The sequence below is a fragment of the Cupressus sempervirens genome, chromosome 8, assembly GCF_028749045.1.
Source record: "Cupressus sempervirens isolate cs-2001-9-10 chromosome 8, ASM2874904v1, whole genome shotgun sequence".
In the NCBI taxonomy this organism is placed as follows: Eukaryota; Viridiplantae; Streptophyta; class Pinopsida; order Cupressales; family Cupressaceae; genus Cupressus; species Cupressus sempervirens.
This window is the reverse complement of record NC_143125.1, coordinates 191,764,359-191,779,511: the sequence shown is the minus strand read 5'-3', so window position 1 is coordinate 191,779,511 and position 15,153 is coordinate 191,764,359. Positions and strand designations below refer to the sequence as shown.

General features: G+C 38.1%; 1 protein-coding gene across 1 annotated transcript in view; it reads right to left on the bottom strand.

Moving 5' to 3' along the window:
- Positions 1-3,629: 3,629 nt before the first annotated feature.
- Positions 3,630-15,153, bottom strand: part of EMB3126 (Ribosomal protein L1p/L10e family) — a 52,564-nt gene continuing 41,040 nt past the window's right edge. The window contains exons 6-7 of the mRNA XM_089797198.1: positions 4,173-4,298; positions 3,630-3,982 (exon numbers count right to left, since the gene is read on the bottom strand). Coding sequence (XP_089653324.1) covers positions 3,851-3,982; positions 4,173-4,298 — 258 coding nt within the window. The 3' untranslated portion in view covers positions 3,630-3,850. The remainder of the gene's footprint in view (positions 3,983-4,172; positions 4,299-15,153) is intronic.

Genomic DNA, 15,153 nt, shown 5'->3' with positions numbered 1-15,153 from the left:
GTTCAATCATCTGTGTTGTTTGGTTATAAGCAAGTGTCAAAGTCTTCAGTATTTTTCATAGAACTTCATCTTTTGTTTTTGAAACTCCACAACTCTTTCATGTAACAATCTCTAATATCCTAGCAAAATATCCTTTTACTGTTTCATCTTCCAACATGTTAGCATCTCGAAATAAACATATCTAACTTTGCAATCTAGCCTTTCTTGCATGATCATCACCTTCAAATATTTATTGTAAAGCAAGCCAAATCTCATTAGCAAGTCTCAAAGATTTTGCTTGTCCATATTCTACTTTGAGAAGGGTTGTCAATAGTGTTTCTCTAGCAATCATATTTTGCATGAATAGATTCTTCTAAGCTTCTTCGCAATCACCAAGTTTTTCTTCTTGAAATAGATCTATTTTACTTATTGCAATCAACCAAAATTCTGGACCCATGCATAAAAAATGTATCTTGATCTTTTATCTCCAACTATCATAGTTAACTCCATCAAACTTTGGACTTTCTCTTCTGTAAAACACGGTAGGTCTCCTCAAGCTGTTAAGCTTTTCCTTCAAGAACCTTATGCTTTGATACCAATTGTTAGAAAGTAAAGTCCACCAAGATAATATAGAGAGTGGGGGTGACTCAGTTATGAATTTAAAACAACTCTCAATATCTTTATTAATTCTAAAACATGTAAATGATAGATGCAACAAACATAGAATGATAACCATGCACAATAACACCAGATATGTTAACTAGGTAAACTCTTGATCAAATGGAAAACCATGGTGGGAATGATGCCCACAAGATGATGCACTAATATTAAAGTTCCTTGTGAAAGAATAGACTCTATTAGGAATCAATATAATACAATCAGTACATATGAGTCTCTGTTAGGAGACTTTAAATCCGTGTTAGGAGATTTCAACCCTGTTAGGAGTTGTGCCAACCCTATTAGGAGTCAAAAGGAGGACAAATGAGCCCACTATCCAAATAGCGTTTGTCCTATTCTCACTAAATAATACAAATATGAAGTAACAATTGTCCAACCAGCAACTTATCTTGCGAAATCAGTTCATTTTAAGCTCGAAGTGCATCAACAACATCAATCTCTACTTTGATCAAAAGATATTCTCATTCAGGTTCACTCATACAATAACTATCTGCATTGGATCTCACTTTCGAGTTCACATAACCAACGACTAGTCACAAAACCACACACTATCACAAGGAAATAACATTTCCTTTATACCACATCCTAAAGAATAAGTATTCAATCGGTCTCAGGGCAACCTTAAAATATTACAATACACATTACATCATAATCTTACATCTTTTCAAGATTACACAAAAATTGTTGTCTCGCAATCTTCATAATTTTCCATAAGATGATCTGCCCTCTTAAGGAAGGCATCTTTGACATGTCTTCAACCTCTATCTCAGTTCACTTAAGCCAATTCCATCCTTGTGAGGAGATAGAATCAAGACAACAGTACTTACTTTCTAAAAACACAATATGAAAGTTGCCTTCGCTAAAATCCTCATAGATTTGATCAGACTTTATATTTTTGTGTGTGCTTTAAATGCAATTTGAAAGTTGCCTTCGCTAAAATCCTCATAACTTTGTTCAAACTTCATATTTCTGTACATGTTTTTAGCTATAGCATCTAGACATACCGTATAACATAATATCAAGTGTGCATAAGCCAATATTCAATCCTCAAACAACACCAAACGCTTGTTGTTTTGTAAATATGTCAGTCTTCACATAATAACAAGTATGTTGACATCAATGCCGAACATTGTCATGAAAGCAACACATAGCCACTGAATTATATCTCCAACAGTGCTAATATACTCATAGGAATATTATCTGCAATTCTGCTTACAATGTTTGTGTAAGAAATGTGATCAAGTTTACAAAACCATACGTCTAATACATTTTGAGAAAGGAACTTTGTTATGTAGAGGCTCAATAAATATTGTTAGTATTGTCGATGAAGATTTTGGTTAGAAAATCTTGTATGAGACTATGAGAGGATGTGTGCAAAGGTTTAAGAATATCTGTGTTGTGATTGGGTATGATAGTTTCTTTTAAGTTTATTCTAAGTTTGTAGAAAAATCTTAACAATTGCTAATAACAAACATATGTTTGATGACAATCAAAAAGTGTTTGGTGGGTTGATGATTAGAAGAATTCAATTCTCTTTTACAAATTCTTAGTTGCATAATGCATTTAATTTTCCAAAGGTTTCATGGAAAGTGATCTTATCAAAAAAAACAAGACTACACGGAATAGTTGAAGGATGGCATGGGTGTGTGTGTGTGTAGTTTTGATAATAGCAATCTCTTTTTTTTTTCTCATCAAGAATGTCTCATCTATGGATCGATGAAGAGACTCTGTGTGTGTGTCTATGTGCATGCATGCGTGTGTGTGCTTGTGTGTGCTTGTGCGTGTGCGTGCGAGACAGGTGTGTGTGTGTGTGGGGCAGGTGTGTGTGCATGTGCGTGTGCATGTGCGTGTGCGTGTGCGTGTGAAACTAAAATCAATTGTAATGTAAATGTGTTTGTTGTTGGAAATAAGTTCAGACTGATGAAAGTGTGCTCATATTTAAAAGAGTCAAAGAGTTTGGTGACTCTTTAGAGTTGGTGTTCTTAAACAATGTAATTAGAATTATTTGTAAGGCCAAATTAAGAAAATAGATCTTAGCAACATTTCTCACAAGTCTTTACCATCCTCATTTTTTATGCAACTCTTTTCAATTGTAGTGCTAATTCTTGTTTTATTAAAAAAGTAAAAAAATTATCTACTACTAAAATATTAAGGTAAAATACACTAAAGAACCGTGCTTTCATTGAAGGTTGATGCTCCGTATTTAAAACAATTTCCCTCCAATGGCAATACTAGGGAAGAGGACTCAGTAATTGGGCACCCTAACTTTGCGCTCCTCAAAATCCCATGTGAGAATTTCAAATCACTCCCATTTTTTGACAGAAGCTTACTTGGCAAGTCCCCTACTTATAACTAATATTTCAAAGCCACATCATCAAATATGATGCCACATCAGCATGTTTTTTGCCAAGGTGTCCAAAACAGCCCAAAAAAAAAGTGAGACCAATCATAGTGCATTGGAGACCCCCATACTTGTGCAATTGATGTGGCATCACACTATTGGTTGTTTTTTGGGAAAAGGGACACTTTTCATTCAATTATGGCTAGTCATCATTAGCAACAACTACTTCAAAGTCACAACTATTGGTACAATCTTGTCAAAAATGTTGGATATTAAATCAACAAGTGTGGGTGTTAACAACTCCTATCACAACCATTGGAACACACTCAACCACTGGATCCTCTCCCCTAGCTAGGTTTTCCCCTTTCCTCACTTTCATCTATTTATGGACACAAATGAAAAGAGGAAGGATCCTAGGAAGTATCATAAGCATCTGATAGTTGAAGGAAATGTAAAATAATTAGGAAACAGTAACATATATCCTGCATAAACCTGTACTAATTGCCTATAATTGAACCAAACATTCAATACCTGCTAACTCCTGATTTTACAATCATGTAAACAAGAAAAAAAACTAGTAAAACATAAACCGTGTCGGTTTAGATCCTAATGCATATAGTAAGTTATACGATGACACAAGAAAGCTAAAACTCATTAAGTTGAATGCCAACTGTAAACATTTGAAAGAAGAATCCCTCAAAAAGCTCACTCAGTCTAATCTAGATACATTTGAAAGAAGAATCCCAATTCCTTTTTGTGAAAGGAGACATTGCTCCCGTCCGTGTGAATAATCCCCAGCAAAACAAACCAAGATTATACTATACACCAGCCAAAATGAATAAACCATGAATCTCATGATGGAAACTTAAAATCGCGGAGTTCTTTTATGTCCAATCTTATGGAGGGACCCATTGTTGCACATATGTAGGCAGATTTCCAGTAAATCCCCTTAGCCCCAGTTGGCCTGTTAGACTCAACAGATTTCTGCCAAAAATGAAAGGGACTGTCAGTTGTGTTTGGAGCTAAATAGACTTGGGCATTCTAAAAGGGATGAGACAGAAGTCCAAATTCAATTTCTTTTTAATCATCAAAATACAAAAACGTAAAAAACATCACTGAACCACGTATGCAAACAGCATGACCGTAAGTGTTTCCATTTAAGGGTGATACTTACAGCTGCGGCAATTAGATTTGCAAGAAGATCCTCCTCCGCAAAGTCTGTCTTCCCGAACGGAATATGAGCAATTCCTGTCTTATCTGCTCGATATTCTACTTTACCCTTTTTGAATTCTGATATAGCCTGAACAGGAGAAGCATTCATAACCACATTAATAGGTAAGAAACCATTCAATATCTGGAATGCATAAAACTTTGATCCTTGTCTTGTCTTGGAACTGCAACTTTGCACACAAATCCAATGGGATAGAGATCACATCTTCATACATTATGATTAACAAATATGGAGTAAGAGATAGCCAGGAGAAAATTAATATGGAACTCTGTATAAAGAAAAAAACCAGAAAACAAGCACATATGCAATATGGAGAATCTTTATAGTTCTCAAATAGAAGCAGAAAGGGAATGAATTACGAGATCAGCTAGCTATGCCAATAGGGCATAAAGGTGACAGACTCGGTAATCTTATGCTTGCCCATAATCCTTGATAAGATAAAGAAGTTTGTACAAATGACGAAAGCACAGAGCGGCAACATGGAAATGGATCTGCATCTTCAGTCCATAAGGAAAGGAAAGAAAAAACAATCTGTGAGAAGAACATCGAGGTAAACTGTAAGTATGAATTATCTTATTAAACTTCAGGGTAAGGAATGAATTACAGCCATCAGCAAGGATCAGAAACTCATACTAGTATTAAAATTTTGAGATTATATGCCATTTGACATTTATCAACTTGTTGGGATCTGAGATTGCTAACTGTGGGCTCATCTTCAACCAGATTGCCTTAATTATCACACTCGTGTATCAATAAGATTACTAAATTCCTTTTAACAATCAAAAATAGCCCCAGGGGCACTGAACAAACATACAAGATTAAAATTGATTCATTGACTTCCCTTGTGGTTTCACCATATGCAAATCCGAGCCCAATGACTGTAAATCCATGTGGAACCATCATGAGGGCTGCCAAGAACAGGGATGGAACACTTTTGTTGCATGCCCCTCATGAGAACTCCCAAGACTACTGATAGATGATTGCTTATGCAGCTACATTAGGGATCTCATTACCTTTGTAATCAATAAGGATCAGATACTGGCACAAAAGCTTTCATAAATACATGCCATCTGAGATTTATGAGCTTGTTTATCAGCATTCAATATTGCTAATTGTAGGCTCCAGCCTCAAAGCAAGTTGCCATAAACATCACATTTATGCATCAATAAGATTATGAAGGTCCTCCGAATAATCAAGAATAACAACACTGGGCCACCAAATGCACAAATGAGATGAACTGACTTCCCTTATAGTGCTGCCAAATGCATATCCAAGTTCAAGGACCTAAAATCCAGGTGCGACAGCCATGAAGGCTGCCAGAAACAGGAATGGATGAATCTCGCTGCATAGCTGCCACATAACTCTCGAGACCAATAATAGGTGATAGCTGGCATCCCCATAAGGATCAAGGATAGGAAGGAAACTTTATTAATAAAGTAATGAGAAGATGTTAACAATTAGTTCGTAGATACCTCTAGATCAATCTTCTTGACCTCATGTATAAATATGTTAATCATAATGATGGCAGAGCTAGACATAAAAAGTAATCATAATGCACCAAACAAGATCTCGCTCCTATCAAAAAAATGTAGATGCCCCACAGCATAAACATTTTGATAACACAATACACTCATATCAAGGGAGGTGAAATGTATGACGAGACTTGTAATTTCAAAATAAAGAATAAAATATATTTAAAAGGAGTTGAAAAATCCACTCAGCACCCAGCCATTGCCGATAAGCATGGAGGGGATGGATTCAGTACTTTCTTGCTTTCTTATATTGCTTGATTAAGACAAAGCAATTTGTACCAAAGTCAACAGAAAACTGGGCTACAAACTAGAAATGAATCAGCAAGTTAAGTCCATTAGAAAAAAAGTCAGCAAGTGAAAATTAACATGAGTGATCTATGAAGGATCTTATCAGACTCCTGGTGGTAAGGATTGAATTATAGCCATCAGTAAGGATCAAATAATGGTATAAAACCTCTCAGAGATATATGCTATTTGCCATTCATCAACGTAACCACCCATTTGAATTTAAGATTGCTAATTGCATATTCTAGCCTCCACCCAAATTACCTTAACCATCCTGCTCGTGTATCAATAAATTAGGAAGGTCCTTTTACTAATCAACAGTAACAACCACAGGGTTACTGAATGCACATTTAACATTGACTAACTTCCTTTATACCAATTGATGGAGAGGTTACATTGATGGTCTACAAACTTCTTTAAACCCCTTGGTCAAGTTCTTATACAAGCTTACCCCTAGAGGCTCAAATGCTTCGTGTAGACTTCACCATCCTTCGGTACACAAGGGAGCAAGTTTTTGGCAACACATTTGATCTTCTTACACATTACTACACCCAACCGTGGATGACACAACTTCTCACATCAAATGCCCCCTTTTGATAACTTGACAATCTATGACTCCTGTTTAGGTTAAATAGGAACGCCAACACTTGATCTATGGGGAATCTTGCACCATGACTTGTTGACCGCAGATATGTCTTATTGGACTTGAGACAACACAAAATGAACACTATGAACAGACCCATAACCAGTTCTTTACATACTTGCTTTGTTAAGGGAGCCTAACTCTAGTAGCCCTATTTTCAGACAAATCTGACAACTCTAAAACTTCCCACACAAGGGCCTGAACAAACTTGATTCTCAGATAAACTTTTCCAAGGTACTCAACATACTCCAGAATTGGATCTGGATTCTACTGTCAACTGGTCAAACCAGGGGTGATTGGATAGACCTAAAAGGAGCAATTAGGCCTATTTTACGAAGCAAGTGCACCAACCAGAGTCTTCCTCACACAACCTTGCTGCATCATTTATCATGTCCAAAAACACCAAATCAATCAGCATAATGGGTCTGCTCAATCATTTGATAACTCTTCTCAACAGTTTTAAACTCTTCCTACCTGCCATATAATGAATGTCAGGACTAAGGTTTGGTCATTCTCTGAAATGCCTCCACTTCCCAATCTGAAACTAAGTGCATCTTAAAATACATACAAAATCCTAACTTTTCACAAAGGGATGGGATTTTCCTATGGTGGAAAGTCATGGCATAATTAGTTCAAACCCTAGGTTAGGCGAGGGTTTGCAACCAGTTTCAATAGAACTTGAATAATTTACACAAAACAGAATGAAATGACCTCAAACCAAATGCAAACGAGAGTTAACTCATTCCTTCAAACTTCCATTGCACCAGATCCTTCATCCAATCCGTACAAGCCATACGATTGCAGAACAATAGTAAAATTGAAAGGGAAATGGAACAGTTTATTGGTTCAATCCAAAACTCCAACAAGAATTCAATGCTCCAATCCTCTGAGGCATAAATAACCTTATTTCAACTCACTCAACCAACTCCAACTGAAATTCAGACCATATGGTTGTTGGGGAGGCAAGTTACATTTTTTGCACAAGTTGCTTAAAAGTTGCATTGCAACATTTTGACAACTTTGACAAGTTTTTACATTCTACCTTCTACTTGACAAATTACATCTATTTTTTGGTCAAACATGACCTTCAACATGACAAAACATCAAATTTATCATTTTCCTATGGTTTTTAATCAAGCTCGACCACTTTGACCATTACATACCTATTTAGGACCTTGTGGATTATAGCCTTACAATTTGGTCTCAACACCTTACAAATTGAACTGAAATGGTCCAAGGGACTTATTACATCACAAGCAATCAAACCCCAAGGTTTAGCCTTCATGGATCTCTTTATGCTTCATGGCGTGCTCCTGCACCACTGATGAGCAAAAATACATGTAGGGCCACCATAAGGGGCTCTACCAAGAACAGGAGTGAAAGAGTACAGTTTCGTGGCAACTGTAAGACTCCCTAGACCAATAGCAATCAATTGCTTATACAAGGCATTCCATGACCAAGGATAGAAAGAAAACATGTACAAATTGGTTCATCATAAAGAGGGATACATCATAACTAGAGCACAGACAGACATAAGAAGCTATTACAATTTACAATGCACCAGAGAATGTCTCGGTCCTAATAAGATGTAGGTGTCCTTTACCATAGCATAAGCATCCAATTTAAACTTTAAAATCACCAATCCTGATGATTTGGAGAAGTTTCCCTTTATCTGATGTTCCTAATCTATGCCTTTACAAGGCTGGCTTTGTAGTATGGATAGGCGAAAGGAATTCCCTATTATGCAAAGTTTCATACTTTGTATCAGACTGCATTAGATAAACAAGGTAATTCATGTCATGGAGTGCCTTCCCTGTACCTACAAATGCACTAGATACCACAAAACATTTGTAGTGTTTGTGAATGAGAAATATATAGGCTTAATACCAAGGCTGATGATTAACAGAACCATTTGTAGAAGAGATCCTATGTTCTTTTATTTTTTACTTCGAATTATCACTGGATCATTGCTCTAAACAACAAATTTCATGAGCAAAAGGCTTAGATATTTGTTAGGAGTTGAGACATTGAAAATGAAAAGAACTTTGCAAAAAAAAGAAGTGAGAATTTTTTTATCGTTTATTTGAGTCACATTCATCATCAGCATGAAGAAATGCATCATGACAGTACAATCATGATATGTGATCAAAAACATTGAAGAGAAAAATCACAATTTTTTTGCAGAAGCTCTTTTTTTTATTTTCATATTTTTCAAAATCAATCATATATTAGGAAGGTAGGAAAGTGTATGAGAAAATCAAACCTTAGGTTTAGTAAAGAGCTGAAGATAAAAACAGCAGAGCCAAGAGAAGTATCTCGATAGGATACACACACAAAGAAAAGCAGAAATCTGAAATACACTTACGTAAAGCTAACTCAATATCCAATATTAATAGATATACATGATATCAAAACAGATATTGAAAGAACCAATAAGCCCATATTACTATATCAGCAATGTTTACCGTACAGGGTAAACGGATACTTATCACATGTAGTATAGAAAGATATAACACAAAACAGATACTTTATTCATATACGCAATATGCACTCCAATGCGTACAATATGATTATGATGATGTCTCAATAGTCCCTACGGACGACATAGATATACTTTTCCGAAGGGGTGACTTAACCATCACGTGCCCTTTCGGATGCAATTCTACCCATCGGCTACGATATAGAATTTACCGACATCATTCCCCCCCAAAAAGTAAAGTCATCTCTGGACAACAATAACAAAATATCCGAGACAGATTAACAAAACAAAATAGATCTTTTTCCATCACATCACATTCACATTCTCACATGCTTGCACCAAACTGGTCTCCAAAACACGTTGCATCTGTAGCCTCTGCTAACACAATACTGTCTCCTTAGCCAATCTGACCTTGATAGCCATTTGTGCAACGTTCTCTGCTTCCAACTCCTGGGTACACTGAGCCAAGTGTTGCTCTATTGCCTCCAACTGGATGGTCAGCTCCTCCTGAACTCTCTATGCATCCACCAAGACAGCCTCACGTCCAACACCTACTCTAAGTGCCTCAAAGCATAGAACCCCTCTTTAAAGGCTTGCTCCAGTGCTCTCTCCACCTCTGGTAGACAAACACTCCATGCCTGCAGTAGCTCCAGGTCTCATCAACCGATCACACTTCCCACAACTCATAACTGAACTAATTGGAGGTCTAGGAGGCAACGCCCCCAGCAGAGTCGAGGGGCAGCGCCCCTGCCACCAAGACCAAATTAGCACCCTCAAACCCACTCAAAAGTCCATGGAACACACCATTTTTGTGATTTTCTTCCAATCCCATACTCTTTTCTGCCAACCGCTTATGTTTTCTTCACTACCTGTTTATGTGTTTCCCTTGGGTACCATATGTTATTCATTGTGAATTGTTATGATTTGTCGTCATTTTTTTTTTGTTTTTTTTTTCCAATGCCACACAATAGGGTCATACTTTGTAGATCTACCTGTCCGTACAGAGGTACTCTTTCAACGTCTCTTCTTCAATCTCATGACCGTACAATTCTTATCTCCTTAGTAGCCATACGGCATAGACTTGGCTTACTTGTTTTGCTAAGTCTGTACATTATGAATGTGCAAGCCCCGTACAGTATTCCACCTCCACCATATGGTGATCACTTTGACTACCCGTCCTACTTCCTGTTGTTTTATGGTCATACGATGTTGGTTTTAACCTTCCTCACTATTGTATGGTGTTTGTAATATACAATATTCCTCTCCCACAAAGGGTCGTACGGTACACCTCTTTTTCCCAAAAGTTCGTACATCGTACAATAGCCACTATCCTCGATATGAAATACTCAAATCTTACAATGTTCTCCATATTTGTATGGTATCTCCTCTCTAGCCGTACAAAATGTTTCCATGTGTTTTTACTTACCGTACGGTATACTCTATATGCCAATGTATACGGTGTCTATTTCTTGTAACCTATTCTTTTTCCACTTCCATACAGTCAGCCGTGGAGTACACTCTCTACTTTCCTACTACGACACTGTCATACAATTAGCTTCTAAACACGTTCTCATGTTTGCTATTCCAGACCGTATGGTATGAATTACTTCCCTTTGTTCTCCTGATACCGTACAGTGTAAAGTATTGATTACTTTCCTTTGCTCTTGTGATGCCGTATGGTATGAAGTACTCTCAAGCTTGCTCTATTATAATATTATTATTTATCTCTTTGATTTCTTATTTACACATACTTATTCTAATTATTTATATTTACATATATACATCATTCCTTGTTTTATTTATGTTCACTCTCTGAGTTGTTCATCCACGGAGGCGTGTTATTTCTTTCATGGTAGACTTTTAGTTTCGACCCATTCATTGCACTGGGCACTTCCTTCTTGTCGAGCGTCCATAATTTTATTACTCCATCATCACCCACTTAGCGGATTTTATATGGCCCGACCCACTTTATTTTAAACTTGCCTGATCTCATCTTGTTACGCCCATTATACAACACTAGTTGGCCTAGTTGAAATCTGTTCAACTTCAAATGCTTGTCATGCCATGCCTTATGCCTGTTCTGTGTAACTACTGTTGCCCATTGTGCCTGCAGTCGTCACTCATCAAGTTTACTTAAACTATACAGTCTTTCCCTCGAGCTTTCCCTATCTCCTAGCTTGTTTTTTATCGTGATTCTTAAACTTGGTACCATGAATTTCCTCGACTGCCACTCCGTGCCGTCAATATCTGTATTCTTAATTCTAGAACCTTCACCCTGTACTGCTAAAGTTTTTATTAAGCCCTTCCTCTTTGTTTCTTGTGCAAACTGTACAATGTGTTTTCTTTGCTATTGGCACCTTTCTACTAAATTTGTGGTGCAGTGTAACCTTTTCTTTCTACGCGGTCCATTCACCATGTACCGTACAGTGGAATCTTTCCTTTTGCTAGGTTCATATGGTATGTTCTTTCTCTTGTACTAATCGTACAGTATGTTCTTCCCTTTAGCTTCAGCCGTAACTATCTTTCCTTATTTCATTGAACTGTATTCCTTCGGACATTCATTTTCCTCTCCTTTATTACCTTTGTCAACCCTTAACATATTACAACTCGGAAAGAGCTCGTAGTCCTCCATCTGCCAATGGAGTAGGCCGTTCACCAAGTCCAGGTCATCATCGTTAGACCCTCCTTCCAATCTCAATATTCCCTCTTCGTCAAGTTCCATTCTTTTCTTCCCCTCGTTGTCCCCTCTACCTCCACCTTCGCCTTCAAAATCTGACGCTACCTCCTCACCTACCATCTGTATAAGTCGATTACAAATCTCCAACCTCCGCCTACCATGGATAGGGTATTCCATTGCCAATCATGTTTCACCTTTGCCTGTACCAACGAGCCCCGTCCAAGGATGGCATCATACCCTTTTCCTTTTAACGGAATGACCACGAAATCCAATAAGAATGGGTGCGTTCCGATGGTTACACACTGCGCCATCAAGGTCCCTAAGGGCTTGATTCCGTGCTAATCGATAGTGAGTAATTGAAATGTAGGTGGCCGCAACGTAGGTTGTCCCAACTTTTTCCATATATCCTCTGGTAGTACGTTTACTCCTAACCCTCCGTCTACAATTGTGTTCGTGAGTACGATTCCCAAGATACCCATCTCTACTACTGTTGGATGTCTTCCCGTAGTGAGTGCCATTAGCATTAGGTCTGTTGTAGTCGCTCTGCTGCCATCCTTTCCTGTCTCTTTCGTTGCTTTCGGGAGTGGTGCCATGTTCAGTATCATCGTTCGTAACTGAGGCATTGTAAGGTCATTTAGTTTCATAGGAACTTCCATTTGCATTACCTGCCTTATAATATTTTGTTCTGCCAAGTTCCTCTTCGAGGTGCCAATAGTGTCTTTCATTTGTAATTTTTCGGCTTCCATTTTTTTTTTCCAATTTCGTTTGTGCTTGATGCAACCTATTCTTCTCTTCCTTTGCATCTAGGTACATTGCCTTCTTTGCTTGTTCGCGAGTAATGACTAGTGTCTCCTCATCACATGTTTCGATGTTTAACAAGTTCACCCCTTGCTTCAAGCATTTTGAATCCTCCTCGTCTCTCGGACCACACCATCTGCATAACAACTGCGACGTTTCCTTCATGGTACAATCTTCAGCGAAGTGCCCCCAGAGGTTGCACGCACAGCATTGTATCATCAGTCGTTCACTCACGTTGTACTGCATTTGACTTCGGCCTCCATTGTTATTATTATTACCACCTCGTTTGCAATAGTTATTGTTCCAGTATCCTCCTAAGGTTGCGTCATTGTTCGTGTTTGTTCCTATTCCTATAGTGGACACTTCTTGAGTCAATAACACTTGCTGATGTCCCTTTGTCTTCATATTGAAAGGGCATTCCTTTGTGGAATGTCCCGCAATCTGGCAGTTATCGCAAAATTGTGTTTTTGGGCAAGAACCCTTTGTGTGGCCCTCTTTACAGTCTGTACACCAAAATTCCCCTTTCACCGAGTCGGGATTCTTTTTCAAATTTTTGAACTCCATCATCCGTAACATATCCTTTTGCAACGCTCGTACCTTCTTACTTGATTCTTTGTCACTGCTACTACTTTCGGAAGATGAATCATCTAAGTCCGACAATTTGTGCTTCTTTTGTTTGTTTTCTACTCACTCTCTAGATCCATCGCCTGATTATACGTATCTATGTACAATGCTGGAGGTACAATCTTCATTTTCTTTAGTGTCAATCGTAACCCTTCAACAAACCATCGTTTCTTTAATCCGTCTACCAATGGGCTCTCCATCTTCCCCACCAATTCGTTCAGCCTTCTTGCATATACACGAATCATTTCGTTCTTTCCCTACTTCGTACTATATATTTCTGCTACAATTTCATTATCGTCCCTTAGTAATCGAAACACTACTATAAATTCTTTCTTAACGTTTGGCCATGTAGTTAGTTTCTGAGGATCGACATCTACAAACCAATCAATCGCTGCACCCCATAGGGTCGCCGAAAACTATCGGACCCAATCATCTTGGTCTGTTACACCTTTCGCCGTCCATATTGTTTCACATGTTTTACAATGTCTAATCAGATCTGTCATCCCATCACTGTTGAACTTTGGCAATTTTTTCTTTAGTCCTACCATTGCTACTTGCTTTTGATTTTGTGGTACTTGTTGTGTGCCCACGTTGTTTAGAGCACCCGCAGTGTTCTGAGCAACCGCGTTACTCGATGAGATAAGATCTTCCTCAAGCGAAGTTGTTCGATTCTTTGCCTGTACCCATTCATCGGGTGTATCAAGAACGAAGAGTTCACTCCAAGCTCGTGCTCCTTCAGCACTTCGACTTGTGCGAGTTACTTCCCTTCCCTTCAAATTCTCTACCCTCAACGTATACAAGTTAAGGAACTCCTCTCTTGTCTCTTCCACCAAATTCAATTGCTATCGAGTTTCTTCTAGCAATTCCTCGGCACTCCTCGGTCTACTAGGTGAATGCACTCCCTCCATCTATGCTCCTTCATCCCCTCGGTGTCCGTCGGTAAGCTACTGAAGCTTCTGTCTGCGCTTCGCCTGTTGTGCTAAAATTAATACTTCCTATGTTGTGCGTATCTCATCCTTCTCTTTTACCTTATTCCTATCTTTATTAAGCAGATTCGGCATTAATCTTCATAACACTTCCTTTGTTCCAAGTTCGACTGGCAACGACACCAAATGTTTTACTGTATAGGTTAAACAGATACTTATCACATTTAGTATAGTAAGATATAACACAGAACAAATACTTTATTCATATATGCAATATGCACTCCAATGCTTACAATATGATTATGATGATGTCTCAATAGTCTCTACAGGCAATGTACATATGCTTTCCCGAAGGGGTGACTCAACCGTCATGCACCCTTTTAGATACAATTCTACCCGTCGGCTACAATATAGAATTTACTGACAACAAGCAATAAAATCCTTTAGCTGCAAAGGGTGGGACGGGTTCCCTAGCTGGCATAGGATTTCTTCAATGTCATATAGACTGTAAACTTTAGACAATTAATTAGGATGTTGATGCTTATTTATGTTACATCAATGGATTTGATAAATTAAACTATAACTCAATAGCTAGTCAAGTTGTAGAAAGCACTGAAATTGATAGAAAATGCACTCTGATCACATTGAGATGATATTGAAGATGTAGGAAGATGACTGGAGCCAACCGGCTGACTTACTAAAAATAGACAGCTTTACCAAGAGGCTTGGAGAACACCCCAAGTGGTGGAAGTCACTTCTAAAAGAGGCGTAATGGTCCATTCTGCCTATTGAGCTCATTTCCAGGATCCAAATTCACTGAACCAATCTTGAGCACTCCAAAATGTTTGGGGTTCTAGCCAACTCACCAAAAAGCTTTCAGGAAAACTTCTAAACTGAGCTATATGCTCCTAAACCAATCTTTCTCAGAACTAGGACATTACATCTTCGGAGAGCTGAACC